At 37.0% G+C, this 27006-nt stretch overlaps 1 protein-coding gene across 12 annotated transcripts in view; it reads right to left on the bottom strand.

Annotated features, from left to right (window-relative positions):
- LOC117402834 (baculoviral IAP repeat-containing protein 6) overlaps window positions 1-27006 on the bottom strand; it is a 183476-nt gene that overhangs the window by 64654 nt on the left and 91816 nt on the right. For all 12 annotated transcript variants that reach the window (XM_059023827.1, XM_059023834.1, XM_059023833.1 and 9 more), the window contains 9 exons: window positions 24456-24585; window positions 22485-22616; window positions 22012-22176; window positions 20865-21038; window positions 13227-13423; window positions 12346-12646; window positions 11761-11978; window positions 7576-7740; window positions 7062-7212 (listed from right to left, as the gene is read on the bottom strand). In XM_059023827.1, coding sequence (XP_058879810.1) covers window positions 7062-7212; window positions 7576-7740; window positions 11761-11978; window positions 12346-12646; window positions 13227-13423; window positions 20865-21038; window positions 22012-22176; window positions 22485-22616; window positions 24456-24585 — 1633 coding nt within the window. The remainder of the gene's footprint in view (window positions 1-7061; window positions 7213-7575; window positions 7741-11760; window positions 11979-12345; window positions 12647-13226; window positions 13424-20864; window positions 21039-22011; window positions 22177-22484; window positions 22617-24455; window positions 24586-27006) is intronic.

The raw sequence follows: 27006 nt of genomic DNA, 5'->3' as shown, positions 1-27006 counted from the left end.
CATGAACTATAAATTAAACCTGCTTCTTGATTGTGGAACTACTGGGACAAAAACAGAAAAAAAACCCACAAGAACTTGTTACATATATACTCGTTTATAAATACCCATCCAGCAGCAAGGGACATACAGGTACACGAGATGAAGCAAACACTGTACAGATTGTGAATATCCACATACTGTACCCAGACAGACGTGTATCCCCTTGGGATGGCTAGACCTGCCAAGTATGAGTATGATACTAATGAACATTACGTCAATATAATAAAAATATCAAAAACACGAAATGTGTATTTTATGTGTGTCATGTTTATTGATCATTAGGTAATGGGTAACCCTATTGCCCTGGATAAATATACAAGTGTAGTTTCTGTTATTTTGTTAATAAAATAGACATTGTTTCGATAAAAAAAAAGAAAAAAATATATTTTACCAACATATACAGCATTACTAGCATATGCAAGAGACACAGCTTTCAATACCTACAAGAAAACATTTACTGTAGTTACCATTTAAGTGTATTGGTAAGTATGCTAAATAGTAACACATGAATATAAAGTCATTTTGAGACTTTCAGAATCAGGTAGTAAAGGTAGTAATTTTGTAATGATGAATTTGGTCATCCAAAGGGACTTGACCTGTTAGCTTCATATTTGCAAATAACACTGCCTAATAATAATAATAATAATAATAATAATAATAATAATAATAATAATAATAATAATAATAACACCATAAACAATAAGAGTACTCTGGTGAAAAAAAGCACACCAGGGATCATTAACAAAGCATTCCGTTCTTGATGCAGAGACAATCTCAAAAAAGCTTGTGCTTCACCAAATTCACTTAAAATAGGGATCACTTTCCTTCATAAAGGAGACAAATTGCCTTTCATGCGCATTGCTGGAATCTGAATTTTCATGGTAATGAGACAATCACTTGCTGTGAAGCAAAGGACCACTTCCATTATGTAAACAATTCATTCCGTGCTCTGCATCAGGAGTACTTTTGATCACAAATGCCTGATCTCCAAATTGAAAACTGTTAGAAAAAGTTTTTGGTATATCAATTTACCAAACAATTAAAAACTTGTGTAGCATGTACAGCCGGAGTTTTTAATCCCCACATACTGGACCAGTTTTTTTTTAGTGAATTAAGGTAACCCCTTATCTATGTAATGCACAATTCTTTTTTCTTTTTCTTAGATTGAATATGGTTTAATAGCAATGGGGTTCCTGACCATTAATGCACCCTTTTAGAGTGTAGAAAAGCTTTCGCAGTTTTCATAAGTTTTTCCTGCCACTGTAATATTCTTCATTTACACCTGAATGAATGTCATTGCAGAGTTTCCTTATTAAACTTTGCTATCTTGAATTATGTCTAAGCATGACAATTCATAAAAGATTGTAATGGATGGATGGATGAATGGATGGATGGAGCTAAACTGCTGCTTCAGAATGTTTAGAAACTGGAAAAACACTGAGATTGAGACCTTAAGCTGCCATATATCCTGACAATATATAATTGACTTTTTGTTAATTAAGAAAAACATTTTTTTCAGGTTGACTTTTACTTATTTCCTTCAAGCCGAATCCAAGGTTCTCTATTTTGTAACACACTGTCTTTTTTATCCCTGTGATGAGAAAGCACACTATGACTGAATAACAGCCCTTTCAGTCGCCCTGCGACCTACAAATACCACAGATCCCTTATCTAGTTTTCTTCATTGACTACACTTCAGATCTCAAGTTTCTTAACTTGAAATGTTTTATCCATGCTGAGAAAGCTATATAATTCTTCCTTGCAAGACTGTTTCAACTGTTTCCCAGTCCCTGACCACATTCCGGTGCCTCCTTAAGACTCACCTCTTCAAACAGCACCTGTAGAACTCCTCTGTTTGTATCCTAGGACACTATCACCCTTCATGTAAATGTGCTTTATTTTGCTCTTATCTGCCCCCCATTTTACTGCATTTAATCCTGTACTTCAGAATACTGTAATCTGCCAAGTGTTTAACCTGTAGTATTTTGTATTTAATCATATCCTGATGTAACTATCACTATTTAATCATATCCTGATGTAACTATCACTATTATCTGCTGTATTATTGAATTGTGGTTTGTCACACTTGAACAAAAGTTATTGTATTTCTTGCTCTTATTGTATTACTTGTATTGTAACACTTGAAATGTATTTGCTTACGATTGTTGCCCTGGATAAGGGCGTCTGCTAAGAAATAAATAATAATAATAATAATAATAATAATAATAATAATAATAATAATAACAACAATAACAACTTTCTTCACATATAAGGACTGGTAACTAAACAACTTATGAATTTCCATGGCGCATAAATGGATTGTACGATTAACTTTGTTTAAATTGAGTATGAAGTAATATTAACCTATGTTGAATTACATGATCGAATATGAATGCATTGCTGAATGTTGAATATATTTAGAATCTTAATTACAACTGAATATATGGTTAATTTGTCTTGAACATACTTAATATAATACTTGATTATACATTGAAAATGAATTACTACAATCTACTCTAACTTTAATAAAGGGTATTTACTTTCAACAAGATTTTAATTGCAGAATAACAGTTTTGTTTTTTTTTAAATCTGAGAATTACATTTTGCGTAAAACTAGGATGCACGATAACATTGAATTGAAGTTGAATATTGTCTAAACTTTAAATCATATGCCGAATGAAACAATCATAATTCTATTACTGTAAAATATATTGTCTAACTTGATTGCATTTGGATATGAATGTAGTTTTGATGGTAGGATAGAAGGATATTGTGGTAACACCCTAGATTATTTTATAGTAAAATATTGTTTATACAATCGCTAAAGGTGTGTCTTGACATGGTATTCAAATACATGTTTACTTGTCTTGAGATAGCTTAAAGTTTAATGTTACAATTACTTTATCATAAAATTTATTTCTCAGGGGGTTCATTAAATTATCACAACAAGCATTAAGGCACGACAGGGTGTGTGATATCTCTAATATCACTATATCACTATGCCCCAGGTCCGTTAAGTCACGAGGTGAATGGCTTCAACCGCCCGGGGCGTGGTGATATTGGAGTATATCACACACACTGAAGTGCCTTATTGCACTTATGGGTTAACTAATTAAAATGAAAAAAAAAAAAAATGAAAAACACTTTTTTTAATTAACAAAAAAGTTATTGTATTAAATATGTACATAATATGTACATAATTACTGGTACTGAAGCGATAAACCATTGCCAATAGAGCTTCCCGATAGATGGCTGAGGTTAGTACTGCCCCATGTAGATACACGCGAGGCCACAATGCAAATCGTACTGGACAGTGGCGTACAAATACTGTCACAAATCATATAATTTCAAGGTATGAAGTTTATGTTATAGACCAAAAGTAAAATTAAGTGACTGTAAAAACCTTGTGATTTTTCAAGAGAACAGTCAATGACCTAACAGGATATTAAGTTTATTCAGTGTCTATAAAATGCTAAATTAATCTGTCATGGAGAATTGTGGCTGTGGTTTTGTTATAATGTTAACCATGGTTTCACCCAAGCTAAAAATTAACTCATAATTATTACTTTATCAAAATTCTGACTATGAAAAAAAAGGTGCAAACAGCTATAACATTACCATGATCCAAGTAATGGTTTTAACAGTACGAATAATAGACAAAATATAATCTTGAGGTGCATTAATTTATACTTTTTCTTTTTACCTTGCGTACTTCTCCTGTTCAAACTATAAAACTTACACACATAGCTAACTAATGTCACTGTTTAATAAAATGAACCCAGCAAGTTTTTTTTTTTTTTTTTTTAATCTTGGTTGATATCCCTTATTCTGTTATTAATTATAAGTTAATTTCTTCAAAATTGTAAAGCATTTAAAAATGCAGTGAAAAAGCAGGGGGGGAGCATACATATTTATGAAAAAAACAGTTAGTGTAACATGTTGCATGACTTAAATGTATGTAGCGGTACCATGCAGGAATTAGCTTTCATTTTCAAAGCAGCTTGGTTGTGGTTGTAACCTTATAATTTATAACGTCATACAATGCAGGAATCAACGATTTTGTGGCAAACGTTACTTTTTTTTTTTTTTTTTTACCGCTTTATAGGTGTGTATGATTTGTTAGTTATCAAAATCTTAGTCAACAACTGAAGACATAATTTTGTACCACTTAATTTGCACCAATGAAACATAACCTGGTTAACCATATTGATGGCATATCAAATGTTTAGATGACAGATATGGTTGCATTCTTGTAGAACTTCAGGATAAAACAAAATGCATTTCTTTCAACATGGAATTACATTAGTTCCATTACTTAGTTGAGCACAACGTATACTTTAAATGATTTAAATGACAAATACAGGCCTACTATGTGATAGTTTGGGATATTCAGTCTATTTACAACAGTAACTGCTACTGAATAAGACCATTTTGCTACCTACTTTCCAGGCAGGTAGCAAATTCTCACTACTGCCTTAATGTTAACTTCTAGCCCTGATTTAACCACCAAAGTCTCTTAAAAGCAATCCAAATATGTTTTTAACCAAAGTTTATATATATATATATATATATATATATAAACTATTTATTTCCAGAATGGGTGTAGGGAAACGCTGCAGTTCATGGAGAATTGATTTTAATACTTACTTTTGCCTTTTTTCACTACTTTAATTAATCACTGGTGTCTGATTCAGACTCACTCTATCCAATGTATACTTTGGTTTCCCAAAAGGTCAGCATCTACATAAATCTTGTCAGTAATGCTTATTGCCATAAATTCCAATACGTCTACCCTTTTTTCCACAAATTTCCAGTGGTATATGGAGATCAACCAGTGATTTGCCCCTTTCTGAAAAGAAGTGCCGACCCATGGTGATATGCTGTAACAGTAACACACCCATGTGACCAGTTTTGACCAATCAAGATAGAGTATTTAAAATACCCATTTTAGAAATATAAATAAATATATTTAGCAACAACACTGGAACTCAAGAAGCATTGATAACCAATATATTCTAAATTAGATTTTCCAGGGTAGATCTGTCCTGTACCAACTGAAAAGGAATAATTAATTGAGTGGTTTTATGCTTTGTGTGGTCTGCAATACTTGCAGCTGCACTATTGCTATAGACAGACCGTCATTTCAGCAGGAAACCCACAATTCATAGCGGTTGATCTGCATACTGTAGGAGCCAATCACTTCACTGTAACCTACAACGCAACCAATTTCTACCTTTCATATTGAAGCCCACATTAAGACTTATCAGTAATACTTAAATAAAATAAAGAACAAACCTCTTAATAAAATTAAATATGAAAAAGACATTTATAAATGGAGAAGCCTTAAAATAAATGATTAACCTTTACACTCCCAAGCCAAGTTGAATGCTTTTACATACGTAGAATACTTATTTCAGAAATCTTGTAGCAGCAGGATAGTTTAAATGCATTGCATCTTCAGTGTGAGAAAACATTGCTTACAAATAAATATATAACAAACTATATTGTAAAAAAAATACCATTTAAAAAATGTGCTCTTTACATGGTTATACTACCACCATCAACATTTTCTGAAGCACAGGTCTGATCACACCTAGCACTGCAGTACCCAGCCTCATCTGTATCTCACAAGATCACAACTTCCCAACCAGATCAAAACAGCAACGACATGACCAGAATGAATTAAATTGACCGTTTTTTTATTTTTTAAATAGACTTAGATTAGACAAAATTGTATTTAAAAAAAAAACAAAAAAAAAACCCAACACCAGAAGATTTGTAGGTGAAAATTATTTCCCTTTCATGTAATAATTCACTTAAATCAGCATTTTACCCAAACATTTACCAAGCCATACACTGCATTCAAAAAAGCAGAAAAACAGTAACAATTTATAGGCTTTAACATTGCAATAAACTTGATAGATGTGGGCCTTAACATTAGGGAATGACCTTACTGGGTTTGTGAAGGTCTCAGCCTACCTACCCAAGGCAATCTATATCAAACCACAATACAATGGATGGAATTGAAATGAAAACGTTTATTACTATAGCAACATAACTATTCTTACCAACATGACCTTAAAAACCAAATGACATACTTGAAATTAAATAAAAATGCTGGGATGACAAAAGTATAAAACTTCTAGAAAAAACACTATACTGTAGGCTAGAAGGGATTACTTAAAATTAGGACCTTGTGGAACTCCAAAAACACAGTCGAAATGTGTAGTATATGCTGTGTAGTTCCAACAGAATTTCAATATTAGAGACAATGTTTTCTAAAGCACATAGTTGCTAACCTGCACTATACACAATCGTGATTACTCACACCTGTTTTTCTATCTTTTTGTGAACTGTGGTATTGCTGGCATGACAAAAAATACAGGGGTCTGAGCAGCATTTCTGATCTGTCCAATCTGGTACTGTTTGTTAGAATGAAGCCCAATAACAAAACGCTGAAATTGTAAAAGCTTCTCTTCGAATTCCTCAGGAAGCTAATGACTACGCTTTGAAAATGGCTGCCTGTATTGTCATGGATGATTCGAGACTGGGCAGTGACATCTTTGGTTTACCTTTTCTCGGCAATCAGTCACATTGCTGTTTGTGTACTTGGCTTTTGTTGGTGATTTTAACACACACATCATTATACTCGAATGTAAGACACAGGACATTTTTTAGAAGAAGAAATTGGTTTAAAAAGTGCATCTTATATTTGAAGGAATATGGTACATAATAATAATAATAATAATAATAATAATAATAATAATAATAATAATAATAATAATAAATCATCCCTGATAAATCACTGATTTGTTCTCAGCTCCTCGACATCTCCCAATATGACTGGCGGCTCTTTAAATAAAAAGCTAGAGCAAAGCACCTGCTGCTGCTACTTTACCAAGATCAAGAGATCTATAAATCAGCCAAGGAAAATTAAACCGTCTTCATAACAAGAGTCTCCAATAGAATTCGAGGCTATGTATAGAACAGCGATCTGTCTGATGTATCATAAAGTGCAGTACCTGAGTCATTGCGTAGGTAGGATGACATTGCAGGGATAAGACAGGATTGGCTGAGTAACTCCTGAAGCACAGACGGGAGTGCGTTGTTATTCTGCCCTCTGACCTCTCCCGATGCTGCGCTACCTACCGGGTTGATGTAACTTGCAAGGACCTGAGAAAAGACAACAGTAAACTGGTTCGTCCTCAGAAAGCATACTAGGTTGTTTTGTGTTTTTTTCACACCTGTTGATCAGCCTTGTAGCCTTGGCTAGGTGTAATCAGAAAGTCAGAACTTTCTCAAAATCTTTAGGTCATCAAGAATATTGGTTGACTTGAGTCCTTTTAACTGTTATAAGGTCATTTCTGGGACCATGATCTGATAACATTATTTCTTTATTATAGACTTATGGGTGTCCAAAAATACAGTCCAAAACATTAGCACAAGTGTGTTTGTGTGTGACATTAAGTGCCAGTACAGGATGTTAGGACAAATCCTGCTGTTCCGTGTGCGCTAGACGCAATCCCCTGTGCTTACCTGCAGCAGGCAAGTGACATGCTCTTCCTCCAGCCTCTGTTTGGTTAAGGCCTGTTCCACGTCCCACCCAGACGCTGTGGAGCCAGTCCCGAAGCCTGTTCCCTTGGCCCAGTATAGCTGCTGCTCTTCACTGGAAGCACTTGCGTGTCCACTTGACACCTGAGTCTAAATCACAGACGGACACTTGTAAGTGATTCAGTGGTCTGGTGATCAGCAAGTTACACTCACAGCAGGTAAAGCTAAATAAGATCAGGCAGAAGAGTTTGTTGAGATAACACAACACTTAAACCATATTTGTTAACCACCCAGCTGCTCATCCCGTGATTTCCACGTGGAGCGCATGCGAGTCCAAATTTGTCCTACACTGTACCTACACTTCACAGAGAATTCATATTACGGCGCTATACACCATGCCTGAAATGTATATGTGCTAGATAAAGACGTTAGCATTGACGAGGACGTGAAGTGCGTCTGCTTTGAAATCTATCACACAAATTTTTTCTAAAAAGTGATACGCCTGCACAAGTATTATAATGTTATTATAATGCTGCCATTGAAAACAAATGTTATTTATACTTATATAATGCTGCCATTGGGGAAAAATAAATGTTGTTATGTTGTGATCTATATTATAATGCTACAATTGTAAACACATTGTTGTTATTTAAGTTCTGTTGAAATACTGTATTTCTGTTTATCATAATCACAATAAAAAAGTGATGTGTATTTAAAAAAAATATATAGCAAAAATTGTATTGAAAACTTGTTCAAATTGCTTATTTGAGGGCTAAGAATGAAAAATCTACAAAAAAAAAAAGGAGAGCGCATTAACAACATGGAAATGGGCAGCTGGGTGGTTAAGCATATTTACACTTCGAGGGAAGCAACTTTTTCTAGTAAGCCAAGGCAAAGCAGACAGAAGTAAAATCTAGAAAGACTTGCACACTTTCCATGTCAAATAGTGTTTGCCATTTTTGTGGACCTTCTAGACAATTTTAATTCCCCATTAAGAATAATTAAAATGATCTAGAATTAAGCAGGTAGTCTGTAAAATACTGTATCAGTATAAACAAGAAACGGTTTGATATTAGTGTAAAAGTAAAGCAACCTCAAAAAACCCAGGGTGACAAGTTTATTTTGTATACATAACATTTCTGACAACCCACCTTATTTACACAAGGCCAGAAAGGACTGATGGGAGATCTGTAAACATCTCTTTAAAATTGATTTCTGCCACCCTACACTGCAAGAGCAACAAATTAAACCCGCCAACTAAACAACTCAAACCTTCTTTATAAGCACTGGCATTTTCCCTTATAAAGTGGGGCGGAAATTATAGTTTCAGTTGAGTACATCTCACTTTCAAGACCCTTAATACCTTGGAAAGACATCTCAACCCTTCTGTTTATTATGTAAATTAGATATTCCACTAGTCCTATAGTCCCAAAGCCCAATAACCTGAGAGGGGTATAAATCAGGTGCAAGATATAGGTCACCTTCCCGAGAGGGAGTGTTTTCATCATCTATATAAGCAAAGCCTTTTCTCCTAGTCGACTAGTTAGATCCATCTACTATGTGTACTAGATACAGCAGAAACATAAATGACTCCCCGTTCCTGAATGAATACGTCCTTTGTGTACAAGCCCTTCTAGCAGGCACTTGAAATCAGAGACTCTACTTACACGTTCAATTGGTTTCTCAGCCTCTTAAATATGTATGTGTAGAACAAGAACAAACCAAACATTTCTTAATGTTGCATAAAAAAAATTGTATTTGTTTCTCTGGCTCTTTTTTTAGGGAATAATGCCACTGTGCATATTTTGCAATGTTGAAATTTGTGCTGACTGTGTATGTAAACTTCTTGATCTCTCTGCCACGGCTAAACTGGGACCCCTTTCAGACTGAAATCTGATATATTTTCAGAGCTGATTCTGGGCATTTTGTGATAGCTCAACACGACATGTAACACTCATGATGAGTTTACATTAGCAATAACAGGCTTGTGTGTTACTATAAGGCAGTCATGCCTGAGGATCATTATTGAAATAATTAAGATGAAACATTGAAAATTGTCTTTTAAAAAAAAAAAAAAAAAAAAAAAGAAATGCACCTGGATCAAATTAACCCAGGGATCCAAACTTAACACCTGGCTATCTTCTCTCCAAAGAGCAGTTATACTTTGGATGAAGGTAGCAAACTAAAGCAGTCACCTAGATATAGACACAAGCAGCAAGTGATATGCTCCAAATCTAAATCTCTACATTTGTTTAAGAAGAAAACTGTATTTTATTCTGCATTCATCAGCATAAAGTGTTGTCTTTAGAAGCAAAATGTAGCAGTTATTTTCCTCTTGTCTACAAGCAAAAGCACTGTCAAAAAATAAATAAATGGAAACATTAGGTTATTATCATAACCCTGGTTCCCAGAAATAGAAATGTAACCATTACCGTATGGGCATTTACCTCTTAAAAACCCGAAACTTGAACAAGATATACGAGTATCTAAAGAAACTTATCACTATTATAACGCATATAAATGATGGACATTGACGAAATGTTTTTGGTTTCTTTTTAATCACTCAATCATTCATCCTTGACCATGACACACTTGAGTGACTACGACTGAAGCATATGCACTTAGTCACCTAATTAGTGAGACAGTTGATTGGACACTGGATATGGAGTGATTTCAGCTGTTTAATTGCAAGCTTGAATAAAAGCAACAAAAGAATCACAGAAAAAAAAAACAATATGCTACGTGTCAAGAGAGCAGTGCCTTCGTGCAATGGGCATGTTGGAGGCTGGACTAGGGCAGCGTACTGTACAGCTGCGGGAGAAATGTTTCTCCAGCGTGTGCTTGGAGAAAGATGCACAAAACTCACAAAAACTGTGGTTCGTCAGTGCCTCCTTGGCGTGCTCTGGCCCCAGGTAGGAAGAGGGGCGTGAGCACTGGTCGGTAGCAGGGCGCGTAGGACCAGGTCGGTTTGGTACAGGCTAGGTGAGTTTAGCACCGGGTCGGTACGGTACCAGATGACTGTACTGGATCGGAACCAGGATGGTACCGGGTCGGTTCGGTGACTTTACCACTGGGTCAGTACGGTACGGTACTGGTACTGTACGGGCACGGTAAGGGGTCGGCACCGGTGCGGTCCCGGAACGGAACGGGTCGCACTGTACAGGGATGTCCACCTGTGTAAGCTAATGGCAAAACTACTCAGTCAGTACTCACACAAGACTGAGAAAAGCCAGCTTCTTAGAATGAACCAACAGCCCTTGTAATGGTAATGCAAAAGCTGTCACCAAAACAGCATCAAGATACTGTGAGAGCGATTGCAAGCAACCACAACTGAAGCAAGTATCTTGGTCCTGCATAGCGCTGCTGAAACTAGCAGCTGTCGCTACAAGTGTACCGTAGTAATACATTGCTGACAGGCCTGCGCTTAGTCTCTGTAAAAACAGAATGAGAAAAAATGTATTTTTTCTTAACAAAATACAGCAATAACAATTACTAAAAATATACAAACCGTCTCGTAATTTTAGCCGAAGCCAAAACAAGAATAAATCAACTCCAGCCGGAGCTATTGCAGCCTGTGTTGCTTGACCCCTGGGAAGGAGCGACTCCAGTCACTGGCTTCACATGGGGCACAAGGCCACAGTGGGACGCAACAAACAACAGGCTGTAGAGCACAAATACGCGCGATTAGTAAAACTAATACAGCGATTATTCTCAGTATCACATATATTTTGTGTAAAATACAATAAATGTGAATATAAAAGGCAGAAAAAGTAACAAGTACTTATCTGAATTAGGCTCTCCTCTTTCAGGTCAGTCGTGAAAGGAAAAATGGCACTGAGATCTGGGAGCGCAGTCCCTTTATGTCCTCTAGGACTGGCCATGACTGCATCACAGGCTCATCGAGCAGCTTTGATATATCTTATTCAGGTTTCGGGTCTTTAAGAGGTAAATACCCATACGGTAATGGTTACATTTCGTATTTGAAAGGGAACCAGATGACTAGGAGAGAGGGAATTAATTTCTGTCGTATTAGAAATTAATTCCCAAGCATCTGCTTGGATTGTAACAGTGGTTTTGAATAATTTGCATTGTCACCATGGCTTGAGACCTGCAGTAATTAAAGTCCTATGATAATCTGAGAGTAGATTGTTAACCTCGGCCTGAACTCACCTCCGTATGGTTGGGACTCGCATTAGGCACTCTAGGGGCATGGTGGCTTAGTGCAGACAGACAGGCCAGGATAAGATGGATTGCACCGATCTCCAAAGCCATGCGCCTTAGGAGAACTCCATCATCTGTAGTCAATGGTGTGGTGCTGAATAAAGTGCGCAGGACGTGGAATGGGAGAGTGGGGAGAACGTTTGCCGATGGGGACTGCAGAATGTGACCTGGGTGGTAAAAGAACATGACAGAAAACAAATCAAGTACATGCTACCACACTGCATCCCTATACTAATGAGGCAATTCTCAGAATGAACTGCTGCTGGGTACTTTCAGTATGTTGGTAAAATGTTACCACATAAAACACGTATGAAAAAGTACGAGTATCAAAGGCTAGTTACAGTTGTAAATATTACCACATTACATGATTCACATTCCAAGTCTTTACAAACATCTCTTACTTCGCAATAACACTGCATTCACATAGCAAAAAATGTCTTCATTACAAAATTATTTTAGTTTTGTCAGCTTTTTTTGCATGCAAGACATTTGTGTGAAAAAGTTTTGAAGCAGAATTTCATGAATATCACTTACTGCCTTCTCCATCGTCAGTCACTCCCAGCACCAATCGCAGGAGACACTGAGCGTGTTTTCTCTCTTTAAGCAGCACTTCTGCGTAGCCAGGCAAGCGGAGGAAGAGTCCGAAGGCCGCGAGCGAGTGGGCGGGAATGGGAGACATGGTCTGTACAGAAGATTTGATGGGCGGGGGTTCAGCAGCTATTGTTTCCGGGGCCTCATAGACTAGCTCTCCAGACTGCTCAATGGTGACCCACTCAAACTGGTCACTGTCCTTTGGCTTCTCTTGGGTGCTGGAGCCTACCACTGGAGCACTCACCTTGAATTTACAAATGAACGCATGCATTAAGTAAAGCAGGATAACATCTGTATATGGTAAAAATGTAATTGCTTAAAAGGGGAACTAATGCTGTTCATTTCATATTTATTTTGAAAATGTTCTGCGTCAAAAAGTTGACCACCTATAATACATGGCTGGCACAAAAGCACTTAATTTGTTTAGGAAATATATTATCTGCCAATCATGCTAATATTTTCATATTTTATTAGAATGCTAACATGAAACACTATTTCATTTTGATGCAGATTTTACTGTTGTCTTTGGCTCTCAAGGCACTGGTCTATAACATTATTCCCTCAAGAACTCCAGAACACCACATTTGCCCTTCAAGTCCTTCGACAAATGGAACAAAAATTGTTCTTACTGCCAAGTTTTGCACACTAACCCTCTAAAGCCATCATTAAATTTGGTACAACAATACCTGACTGGATTTCCTTCTTCAACAGAGACTCATGAAATGAGCAGAAGCAGTCATAAAAAAGGTGATGTTATCTGGCTTTATAAAATAAAGAGCTTTTAGCATTATGAAAATGTCTGGAAGTCAAGCAAAGTGACTTGCCTGTTGGATGACATCAGGGTACAACATTGGTAATCTCTCAGCTATGAGTGCCAGGCCACCCATTCCTGCAAATACTTGAAGGGGAGACTGAATTGGGTTGGTTTCCAGGAGGGACTCATCGATGGCAGCATCAATGCACTCGTCTCCTTGTGCCATAGGCTCATCTTCAGGACAGCTATTTAAAAGCTCCCCATGTTCTATAAAGAAAGAAAGAAAAAGAAAAAGAAAATGCAATTTTTAGTAATCTGATTTATTATAGGTGGAATGAAATACTATAACATCCTGTAAATAATGATATAAAGATGTATAAACATTTCTAGAAAAAGGAATTTACCTAATTAAATGTATCAGCATACAAAAGCCACGGTCTACAAAATTAGAACCATCAGTATAACGAAAAAGTAAAACATCATGACTTGGATACACTTGTAAAAAGGAAAGTTTGGCATATCCGCACAGATTTTGATATTATCAATAGCGTTATCAGCAAGTTTCATCACAACTGGATAATCGGTTATCTTGATAAAAGTAAAACTATGAAAGTGCGATATATGTACATACAGTCCCCTTTATGTCGCTGTATAAGGAAGAACGAATTAGTTTTAATTGGAAAATTGTCTGTCTATCTATCTATCTATCCATATATACACACACACGCATTATATATATATATATATATATATATATACACACATACATACATACATATATATATACATATATATACACATACACACACACATATATACACACATACAGTGGTTTGCAGAAGTATTCACCCCCCTGCAAAGTTTTCACATTTTGCTGGCACCTGAGCGTACTCCACGACGCTTTCAAATTAGACTTTACATGTAAAATCTACACAAACTACTCCACATTGATCAAGTTAAAAAATGCATATAGAACATAAATAAGTAAGATTTGCAGAGAAAAACAGATTCATCTCAGTTGCATAAGTATTCAACCCCTTTGCTACTGCAGTCCTAAATCAGCTCAGGTGCAAATTATTTGTTTGAAAGGCCACAAAATTAGTGAAATGGTTTCAGCCTGTGTGTATTCAGTGGTTTAACTTGTAGATAATTTCCCTCAGGTATATAAAGACTTTCAAGCTGCAACTCACATAGTGATCCAACAAAGCAACCATGAAGACCAAGGAGTTTTTGAAACAAGTCACGGATAAAGTGGTAGAGAGGCACAGAGCAGGAGAAGGGTAAAAGAAAAATTTCAAAAGGCACTGATTATCCCTCTCAGCACAGTGAAGTTCATCATTAAGAAGTGGAAGATGCATCATACCACCCAGACACTACCCAGATCAGGTCACCCTCCCAAACTGAGCAGCCGGGCAAACAGGAAACTGGTTTGGGATGTCACTCTGAAGCCAACAATGACCTTGAGAGATCTGCAAAGTTCGGTGTCTGAGATGGGAGTCAGTGTTCACACATCAACAATAAGCCGGTCCCTACACAAAGCTGACCTGTATGGATGGGTGGCAAGAAAGAAGCCATTACTCAAAAAGCCTCCTCTTAAAGCACGTATGGAGGTTGCGAAAAAGCATGTAAATACTGCAGACATGTGGAAAAAGGTTTTGTGATCAGACAAGACAAAAAATGAACCTTTCGGTCTAAATTCCAAGCGTTACGTCTGGCGCAAGCCTAGCACTGCACCATCCCAACTGTCAAGCATGGTGGTGGCAGCATCATGTTATGAGGATGCTTCTCTTCAGCAGGGACTGGGAAGCTTGTCAGGATAGAGGTAAGAATGGACGGTGCAAAGTACAGGCGAATCCTTGAGGAAAACCTGTTTGAGTCAGCCAAGACTCAAACTGGGGCAGAAATTCACATTTCAGCAGGAAAATGACCCGAAGCACAAGGCCAAAGCCACAGTGGTTGAACAAGAGAATTAATGTTCTTGAGTGGCCCAGTCAAAGTCCTGACTTGAATCCAATCGAAAATTTATGGTGAGACTTGAAGATTGCAGTCCATCGACGATTCCCCAACAAACTGATCAGAACTGGAGCAATTTTCCCGTGAAGAAAGGGCAAAAATTTCACCATCCTACTGTGCAAAGCTAGTAGAGACCTATCCAAAAAGACTCATAGCAGTAATTGCTGCAAAAGGTGCTTCTACCAAGTACTGACTTAAGGTGCTGAATACTTATTTTCTTTGCAAGTTTTGCTGACATTTAACCTCCACCTCATATAACAGTGTTCAGTTTATATATATATATATATATATATATATATATATATATATACACACACATACAAATTGTGCCTATAGAAAGTCTACACCCCCTTGAACTTTTTTCACATTTTATGTCAGTGCCTCAAAGTTTCATGCATTTAAATGATGGTTTTTTTCCACTTATCTAAACACCATACTCCACACTGTTAAGGGGAAAAAAGTTTTTATTGAGAAAAGGAGACTATATTAAAAATACAAAACTGAAAAGATCATAATTGGATAAGTTTCCACCCCCATGAGTTAATACTTGGTGGAAGCACCTTTGGCAGCAATTACAGCTGTGAGTCTGTTGGGATAGGTCTCTACCAACTTTGCACACCTAGATTTGGCAATATTTTACCATTCTTCTTCACAAAACTGTTCAAGCTCTGTCAAGTTCCTTGGGGAGCGTTGATGGACAGCAATCTTCAAATCATGCCACAAATTTTCGATTGGATTTAGGTCGGGGCTCTGACTGGGCCACTCAAGGACATTTACCTTTTTGTTCCTTAGCCACTCCAGTATAGCTTTTGCTGTGTGCTTTGGGTCAGTGTCATGCTGAAAGGTGAACTTCCATCCCAGTTTCAGCTTTCTTGCAGAGGGCAGCAGGTTTTCCTCAAGGACTTCTCTGTACTTTGCTCCATTCATTTTCCCTTCTATCCTGACAAGTGACCCAATCCCTGCCGATGAGAAACATCCCCATAACATGATGCTGCCACCACCATGCTTCACAGCAAGGATGGTGTTCTTTGGGTGATGCGCTGTGTTGGGTTTGCGCCAAACATAACGCTTTGCATGTAGGCCAAAAAGTTCCATTTTAGTTTCGTCAGACCACAAAACTTTTTGCCACATGGCTACAGAATCTCCTGAGGTGTTTTTTTGCATACTTCAAAACGGGATTCAAGGTGGGCTTTCTTGAGTAAGGGCTACCTTCTTGCCACCCTACCATACAGGCCAGATTTGTGGAGTGCATGGGATATGGTTGTCACAAGCACACTTTGATCAGTCTTGGCAATAAAAGCCTGTAGCTCTTGCAAAGTTGCCATTGGCCTCTTGGTAGCCTCTCTGATCAGTCTCCTTCTTGCTCGGTCATCCAGTTTGGAGGGACGGCCTAGGCAGGTTCTTGGTGGTGCCATACACCTTCCACTTCTTAATAATCGTCTTGACCGTGCTCCAAGGGATATTCAAGGCCTTTGGTATTTTTTTTATACCCATCCCCTGATCTGTGCGTTTCAACAACTTTGTCCTGGAGTTCTTTTGAAAGCGCCTTGGTGCTCATGGTTGAGTCTTTGCTTTGAAATGCAGTACCCAGCAGAGGGAACCTACAGGAACTGCTGAATTTATCCTGAAATCATGTGAATCACTACAATTTAACACAGGTGGAGGCCACTTAACTTGGCGTGTGATTTTGAAGGCGATTGGTTACACCTGAGCTAATTTAGGATTGCTATTACAAGGGGGGTGGACACTTATCCAACCAAGCTATTTCAGTTTTTATTTTTAATTAATTTTCTACACATTTCTACATTTTTTTTAACTTGGAAGTTGTGGGGTAGGATGTGTACATAAATGGAAAAAAAAAACAAAATTATTTTAATGCATTTTAATTCCAGGCTATAAGGCAACAAAAGGTGCACTTTTGAAAGGGGGTGTAGACTTTCTATAGGCACTGTATGTGTACGTACACACACACACACACACACACTGCTGTGCAAAAGTCTTAAAGACGTTGCATTTTTCTACTCTGATGCTTTATGAGCATCAACAATTTACTCAAAGCCTCCGCTACAGTTTAACTATTATAACAACATTGACTTGCATAAACAAGGAAAAACATTGACTGAAATAGCTCGCACCACTCGATTTTCAAGGTGCGGTATCCGAAGCATAATCAACAAGTACAGAGAAACATCATCTGTAATTGACAAACCCAGGACTAGGAGACACAAAAAGCTGTCTAACAAGGATAAGCAATACTTGAAGATAATATCCTTAAGGAATAGAAAGAAGACAAGCGATGAACTGACAACAAAACTGGCAGAAGGCACAGGTGGTGTTGTCCATCCATCAACAGTCCAAAGCACCTCTGACCATTGTTCCATAGTCCAAGTTCTGTGTTCTTATGCATATTTGTTCCCCTTTAACAGAGGTATTCTTACTGCAACACATCCTTTAAGTCCTGATTTCAAGAGTGACCTTCGTACTGTTGTTTTGATGGACAACGACACCTGTGTCTTCTGCCAGTTCTGTTGTCAAGGTTGTTATAATAGAAGAAAACACTAGTGGAGGCTTTGAATAACTTGTTGATGCTCATAATGCATCAGAGTAGAAAAATGCAACATGTCAGACTTTTGCACAGCAGTGTGTGTTTGTGTATATATATATATATATATATATATATTATATATATTATAAAGCTGCTTCTCTTAATCCCTGAATAACCATCACATGTCTTCCTAAAAACAAGCAGATCATTTATATTAAGGAATCAATTCAGAAACCACAAATATGCACATTTTATTGCATTTCTAAAGGAATGTGCATGTTGTATTAAAGTTATTGGGGTTATGTCTACTGTAGTAAGGGATCCAACAATCTATGCAGTCCAGACTGCTAAATTGGATTGCAAGGCATTATGATAGACAGAGCCTTCTTAGCCCAACTCACGTTTTTCATTATCTAGTTATGGCTGGTGTTCTGCTAAACTATTAAACTTATCATATGTATTTCAAAAGGACTATGTATTAAAGTGTATTGCAATACTGGCCTGCAAACTGGGTTCCAATCTAGATAAAGAATAGCTATCCTATGTGGGAATTTAAAAACTACCTATTGTTTCTACTGAAATTCTGCTTCTTAATCTAAAGCAATGTATATCATTTTCCTCCTATCTTTAAAAAATGACACCCAAAGATAAAACCTCTCCCTTGCTCAGTTGAATTTGTTTTATTGATGGCTTGTAATTCAGTGAAGCAAATGCGTTATCCTTTCTTATCCCATTATTAGAACACAGAGTCACCACACAACTACTTGTTAACATCAATCCCTGATTATGACAAGATGAAGCCAAGGGTGTCTTGAAAGTCCACTTAATCCTGCAGCAGCTGCATTTACCAAAATGCTCCAACGACAGTGCAAAGTAATTATTGACATTTAAACCCTATAAACTGTAAATAAATTAGCATAAACACGCACACTCTTTTAATAATTACTTCCCACCAAAGCAGTTCAGTAGTGGTCATATATTTAGTTGAAACTATTTGCAGTTATTGTCAGAGGTAATTCAGATGCAATCCGCAGTTCAAAACATAATTACAAGAAGCAAAGCGACAGGCATGCTTCTGTAGGATGATCTTCCCTCAGAATTTCAATCATTTCATGCAAACGTATCCTTTTTCCAGATATGGTATTACTGGCATGCTCCATTGCTTATTATGTCTCTAGTTAAACCAATCATTATTACTGCCGTGCTACAGTGACAATAGGGAAATACAATTTAACTTGTCACTTGGGATTAAAAAACATGGGAGCGCCGATTGCATTTTTCAACAGAAACCAAGTAGTTTAATAATTTTTACATCATAGTGATAAACCAGTAAATTACAGCTGGTACGTTTCTCAGTTCAGCATGTCAAATAAAATTGTGTGGATCAGACTGAAATCAATAAAGTAAAACATTCTGTAATCAAATAGGTGACCAATGCCAATTGTGCTGCTTGTACTAGTATGGAATCTGGGATGTAGCTCAGGAGGATTATTTTTTCATATCGCTCTCCTGACTGCCTTCTCCAGGCTGATTTACTTAATATTCCACTGACAGAAGTCATCATTTTGAGACATTACTTAAGCCATTAAAGTTATTTTTAACCTTGGTGTAACGCTCCACAATTCTCATAAAATCTTGGTTATGAAGCTTGGAACAGGATCACCAGATATTACAGCTAAATCAGTAGGGACATTACAGATACATTCACAAGTGTTGTGACAACTCAAACATTAAAAATAATACATAGTTTGATATATACTGTTCTCTATATAATATTCTGTTATGCTAGAAACCTTTTTAGTTCATATACACACACACGAATATTAAAAGTGCACCAACACAACAAAAATGATGTAGTAGAACACAAGGTTGTCAAAAATAAAAGGTTAGACCAAATTTAAGATGATCTGCCTTTTCTTTTTAATCTTCCAAAAGATCACTTTTTAGTGGCTTACTTCAATACAAGTGTCAGCAGGCAAACTTACTACTTGTTATCCAAAAATGCAACCTTTTCTTTTTTATTCTAAAGCATGGTATTGGCATATTCCTTTTTATTATTTTTATGCATGGATACCAATGTGAGAGTCCTCCTTGCAGATATATATATATATTTTTAAATGGAACTAAATCATTCAATGTATTGAGGAAACAGCACCACTAATTAAAACAGAATGTCTTCAATAAACGATTTATTTTTACAATGAAAAATAAACAAAAAAGGTTATCTTTCCTATATTATTAGAGCAGTCTGCAGTTTTGATTGCACTGTTACACCTCCTTCAGAAATACAAAAGGAACCAGAACATTAACAGTTTTGAAAATTCAGCAGCACACTTCAGGTGCAACAGAATTAAGAAAGTTGACTTCTGCAGAGTGCAGGAATATGTTATTAGCTGACTTTAATACTTAAAGCTTTAAGGGATTTATAGGTATTTTCTGCTGAGCCAGAACCAGTAAAGTATGCACATTCACGAACAGTCATGCTCCAGTCGGCTAACCATCAATACAAGTGTCAGCAGGCAAAGTTTTATTCCAGGGTGGACGGTCTGGCAAATATGTTCAGATTCTTAAATCGATTCACTTATTTGTAATCCTTGACATACACCGTTGGGATGGCAAGTCCAAAAACACAGTCTAATTGTTTACTTGGCCGTGAATTTGAACGGTCTGTAGCAAGGGTGCAGTGGGAAGGCAAAAGAGAAATAACCTGCAGTCTGCAAGATATTGAGACTGGTATTTAAGTTAGTATGAAGCTGCAATGTGCATCCTGTAGAACCCTCTAGACTGCAGTGCAAAACACACACACACACACACACAGAAGACAGAGTGGCTATATAGCTATTCTGCATTCACATAGCTGAAAAAGTTAACTGTAGTGTCATTTCTAGTCTTAAAAAAAAAAAAAAGTTTCTTATTTTTCTTTTCTATAAAATCACTGGATACCGACTGTCAGGGAACCCATTCCCCTAGGTGCTTGATTTAGTGGTATTTATCTTTGCAGAATGAGGATAGTATAAACATTTCTAGACAGGGCTATAAAGTGTTGTCCTCCCCCAATAGGTTATCAGAGATCAGGGGCTTGGAAGAAGACAGAAGTGACTTAAGAAGTAATTAATTAAAATAGAGCCGTCTAAATAAATTAACTGTTACCTTTTTCTGTTCGGAGACGCTTGAACGAGTCCGTTTTCGACAGACTTGGGTCAGAGATTACTTTGGAACCAAGCTTTACTGTCAAGTCTATTGATCGGTAACCCTGAGGGAGCTTGCGGTCATACAGCAAAGTTAGCAGCTGGGCAAGTGTCATCTCCGCTGGCAGAGGCTGGCCTGAGGAAAACATCATCAGGTCACTTTCTGGCAGCAAAATCAATGATAAGAAAGCAGCACCTTATTTCCAATCAAGATTATTATTATTATTTGTTTATTTAGCAGACACCTTTATCCAAGGCGACTTACAGAGACTAGGGTGTATGAACTATGCATCAGCTGCAGAGTCACTTACAATTACATCTCACCCGAAAGACGGAGCACAAGGAGGTTAAGTGACTTGCTCAGGGTCACACAATGAGCCAGTGGCTGAGGTGGGATTTGAACCGGGGACCTCCTGGTTACAAGCCCTTTTCTTTAAACACTGGACCACACAGCCTCCAAGATGTACAGGTTGACACAGTGACGATTCAAAGTTCTTTTTTTTTTTTTAAATCATGTGATTTTCAGTGTACACAGTTGAATAAAAAAAAAAATGAAAGCTGTGATGTTAGCTATTATTTATGCTGTAATTCATACACATAATTTTGGTACTCTGGCAGCATGAAGTCAAAAACAGGCCATACAATCAGTTAATGTCAGTCAGCCATCTGCTGCTTTAAATAAAATTACTCTTTTTATTGCTAGAATTGAGCTAAATGCATTAAGCTTGTGCGTGGTTGGCAATTTGTATCGGTAACTCCTGCACACCAGAATGCATAAATAAAAATAAGTAGTCAAACCTTGTGCTTTAGTGCTAAACAAAGTAAAACCGGCCCTCTCAAATTTGATACAACTGCCAATGCTTCAGGCAACACAGACCATCTGGCCCATGTGCTGGCAATAGAGATGAGGATGGAGCATCTTCCCCCACATACAGATCATACAAGAGGTTTGCAAGGTCCATAAAGAAAAATGTGCCAGATATTTTTCTTACTAAGCTCAAGAATCTTTGAAAATAGATGTGCCCTACACTTTGTAAATCTAGAATCTGTTTTTATTACTTTGATTTGGACTGGTCTGCTTTTACCTGCAATCACACTTGGAAGCTTACCTGGTAGCAGTTTATGATACAGATAAAAGACTGGAACACTGATAGTTTTACCAGATGACTCCGCCCCGGCAGAAGAGGTAGTCAGCTTGTCAGTCATGACCCTTCCTCTTCTGGAGGGGGGGCGGGGGGGAGTGGATACTGCTCTCTTTGACTGAGATTTCAGACCTGTAAAACATGAACACAAAAACAGCTTAATACTTTACATGCAGACTTGCTTCTCTTTTCAGAAAGGTAACTGAGTAAGTAATTTGCTAAAATAATTCCACAAGACAACACAGTAATGAATAGGGTTCCAACACACAAGTATTATCTTCCTTAAGGCACAGTGCAAATGCTGTGTATGGGTCACTATATTACTTAACTGCATAACTGTACATTTATGTTAGCATACTTTGCTTTCTGTGGCTGCAGACAACTAGAAGAACTGAAAGCAATCTAGTCTTTGATTATTTCATCCTAAAACACCACCCTACCTGAAGCAACAACAACACTGTAATTGTCCTGAAATCCATTGTCTGCTTTCATCTTCTCCTTCTCCTCGTGATTCTTCTTCTCCTTGTCCTCCTTTTGCTCGCTGATCAGCTTTGCTGTTATACTTGGAGTATCTAAAAGTTTGGAGTGTATGTTAGAAAGAAACCTTAACAATCATGGGGACACTGTATTCAGCTGTTTGATCATAACACCATCATTGCTGATATAATTAAAAAAGGACTGTTCAATGACAACTAACAATTCTCACAGTACATGTTAGTTTCTTGTAGCATATTTGTGTCAGCAACAAGCTTCAGGTAGTAGTTTTTGTATTCATTTGTAATGGCGGTGGTAATAAGATACAACACTTAAGATAAAATAAATAAACCCCATTCTCTGTCTGGTCACATGCGGTCCCATTATGATCTTTCAGTTTCAGGAGGGAAGGGTTAAACACCACACCACGTTCTCCAAGGTCCTGCACAAAGAGCCATTCATCAACAAAACAGACTTCTTAGTGATATCACTGTACACATTAGTTGCTAAATCTATTACTTTCATGCGCCTGCAGTACAAACCATTTCCTTTAAAACAGAATGACCTTGACTTTTGGATAACATCTCGAATATATTTTTCAGACTGAGCTGTCGTCACTCTGCTACTTCTATAAATCGCCTCTGTATATTATGGCACCATTTCAGTTTAGACATAGATTGATATGGGTCCCTTACCCTATAACAAAAAAGGGATTCAAAATTATAACAAGGCTTGTTAAATCAATGAGTATTTGATAAATAAAAGGAGCCACAAGATCTTAAGACCCTGAAGACATACTCTTGACATCAGCAACTCTCCTACTCGCAACAGACAAATGTGTTTAGATCAACACCAGTGTCATAATGCTGATAAGAAGTGGTGCTTCTTAAAGTGCTAATGGTTTTTCTTTCTTTATTGCCACAGTGTATTTATCAAAAGGAACCGGATAGCATTATTTTCCAGTAAACAAACACTCATCTCTAGTGGCAAATTGCATTGCAATTGAACCGTTTTATTTGTTAAATGTTAAATTAAATTGTTGCTTGGAAGTCTTTACCTGGACTCATCTGGCACCTGATCAGTAGTGGTTGTTGAAATGCCATAAGTCAGACTACTCTTGGCCTGTTCTATTTTCCTACCAAATCCCTCTAGAAAGCAAAAAGGTCGATGCAGCACTCCACAAGTTCCCCCAGCCAAGATTGGCAGCTTGGCAGTGCTTTTACAAAATAACAGATTGGAGATCTATATTCTTTACAAAAAGGATCAGAGACTTCCTTTATTGAGAAATGGTATTTAAATGAAAATGTTGTGAATTTTTGTCCCATAATGAGTCATGCGCACACAAAAGCAGTAAGTGTGTAATGGCAAATTTGAAGCCCACTCTCTGTGCTTAAAAGTACTAATCAGGTAATTGCTTTGTTTAACCCTTTGCGATCCATTTATTCAGTGCGTCTCAGGCGCGTCAGGTCCAATTTATTTTCACACGCGCAGTTTATTTTAGACTCGTTGTTTAAAAGTATTTTTTCTCAGTAAAACAGGTTTAAAAGGCACTGCATATCAATAGGACACTCAGTAATGCATCTCCAGCCCCGCCCACCCCTTGTTCGCTGTATTTTTCACATACCTCTTCATAGTTGTGCATACCGATAAATCATCTCATGATCACTCGTTTTATCACCAAACTCCTCAATAATGCGATCCAAGTCATTATTTGATTATTATAACATCTCAAAAAGCTTGGCAAATGTCTGTGATATTCTTTGAGTGCTGGATGCAGAAGCAGCTATCTTGTTTGTTTATGGCCGTGTTATCTCTGTGGTGCCGGGGCTATGTGTATTGCTCAGATCCGCCCCTTTTTTCCACATATATAAATCAAGACATAGCTGTAGTACTGCATTGGTGTGTTCCAGTTCATGTTGTATGTGGCATACACTTACCTGACACTCTGTCAAGGACCTCAGCTAGGGTAGTAGAAATAGGGAGGTGAAGAGTGCGGAATTTATGCCCAGCTCCATACATTGGATGTTGAATCACATGGCTGGTGGCATTAATTCTTCCTTTGTACAACTGAAAAAAATTAACACAAATCACATTTGAGATCAATTCAATTAAATTACTTTTATATAGTGCCTTTCATGGCAAGCCATCCCAAAGTGCTTTACAAAATAAGCACAAATTAAAACATTAATTAACAATTAAAATACTAACAATTGTATGTATGTATGTATACATATATATATATAAATATATATGTGTATATATAAATATGTATATGTATATATATATATATATATGTATATATATATGTATATATATATATATATATATATATAATGTCATGTTGCTAGGTAGAAACACAAAAACGCTGTTCTAATTAAAAGTATTAATTTCTTACTCTCAATACACTTGGTCATTTTGAATGTTAAACGCAAGCTGTCAGACTCATGACTGACCTCAAAAAAACACTGTGGTTAAAGTTATCAATCTTCGGAATATGAAAACGTCACAGCTATACTGCTTCACTGTTAACACAATAGCTGTCAATCTCTATGAATTTCCTTATTCCCACCTACGGGCCATTGATTTGTTAACATTCAGACTGAACCCGCCCCTGGGATCAGCAGCAAACAGCTATTGATTAGAAAGCCGAGTAAACTTATCAAGTCTTCCGTTCACTGGAATTGCAATATAATAATGCAGGTGACTTTGAGAGCGGATAAAGTAGGACAGTCAGACAAAAAACTAAAATGCTACTCCACAGGTTTGAAATTGCGTGCTGTTTAATTTGCCGAAATACATGTTAATCGCAATGCTGAAAAAACAGTACATGACTGGGAGACGAAACAAAGACAAACTTAAAATGGCAAAAGAAAAACGAGCTGATCGAGGACGAAAGTGTTTATGTTGAATGGAGTACTTTGAATGACTTTAATACATACTGTAACTTGTTCTACATGTCAGTGCAACTTAGTGGTACACTTGTAAAGTATGTGTATGGTTATGGTTCTGATTAACAAAACAAAATGAATGTATTTGTACAGCTGGAAATTGAATGCAATTGTACTGCACCGTATGCAACACTAAAATGTTTTGTTTACCAGTTTATTAGATGGTGCACTGTTAAGTTTATTGTTTTTTTTTCTTTTTTAATTGATGCAAGTAGCACTGTCTAATACTTTTCTTTTAAATTTGAATTAATACAACTAATTTGTAAAAGCCAATGCAGCGGAAACTATGGTCTAAGTATGGTTTTGGAAAGAAATGCTCAGTAAAGCAAAGATGATATGTTCTTGAACTTGTTTGGGTACTTGATAAGCTAAATACAGATGTGATTTTACGCTCTGTTAATTATTACTTTTTCAATTTCAGAAATTTTGAAAAACGGAATAGTTTCTAGTTTTTTAACTAAAAACAAAACACTGTAAAATTAATGGAATAAAATGTTGCAAACAAGGGTTATTTCTAAACTAAGCCTGTGTAACTCTTTATTTATCGGTGTTGAGCACGTAAGAAAAAATCAATTGTAAAAAAGTATTTCACACACAAAAAGGTTTTCCTAAAACTGAAGTCTCAAAAAAAGGGGGGGGGAGATGAAACTTTTACACCTGTGCGACCTATAAAACAATTCTTACAATATATATAAGGGTGACTTACAATTGTTACAAGATATCACATTATTTTTACATATAATTACCCATTTATATAGTTGGGTTTTTACTGGAGCAATCTAGGTGAAGGGTACAGCAGCAGTGTCCCCCACCTGGGATTGAACCCATGACCCTCCGGTCAAGAGTCTAAAGCCCTAACCACTACTCCACACTGCTGCCCATATATATATATATATATATATATTATACACATACACACACACAGTGCCTTGCATAAGTATTCACCCCCCTTGGACTTTACCACATTTTGTTGTGTTACAACCTGGAATTAAAATGGATTTAATTGGGATTTTTACCATTTGATTTACACAACATACTTTGAAGGTGCAAAATATTTTTTATTGTGACACAAAACTTAATTAAACAAAAAAAAGACATTTGTTGGTTGCATAATTCACTCCCCTGAGTCAATACTTGGTAGAAGCACCTTTGGCAGCAATTACAGCTGTGAGTCTTTTTGGGTAAGTCTCTACCACCTTTGCACATCTGGATCCTACAATCTTTGCCCATTCTTCTTGGCAAAATTGCTCAAGCTCTGTCAAGTTGGATGGGGACCGTTGGTGAACAGCAATCTTCAAGTCTTGCCACAGATTCTCAATTGGATTGAGGTCTGGGCTTTGACTGGGCCATTAAGACATTCAGGTTCTTGTTTTTAAACCACTCCAGTGTAGCTTTGGCTGTGTGTTTAGGGTCATTGTCCTGCTGGAAGGTGAACCTCCGCCCCAGTCCCAGGTCTCTTGCAGACAAACAGGTTTTCCTCTAGAATTTCCCTGTATTTGGCTCCATCCATCTTGCCCTCAATCCTGACCAGTTTCCCAGT

The sequence above is a fragment of the Acipenser ruthenus genome, chromosome 5 (assembly GCF_902713425.1).
Source record: "Acipenser ruthenus chromosome 5, fAciRut3.2 maternal haplotype, whole genome shotgun sequence".
In the NCBI taxonomy this organism is placed as follows: domain Eukaryota; kingdom Metazoa; phylum Chordata; class Actinopteri; order Acipenseriformes; family Acipenseridae; genus Acipenser; species Acipenser ruthenus.
The sequence above is the reverse complement of the archived record's forward strand: the minus strand, read 5'-3'. Positions and strand labels throughout refer to the sequence as shown.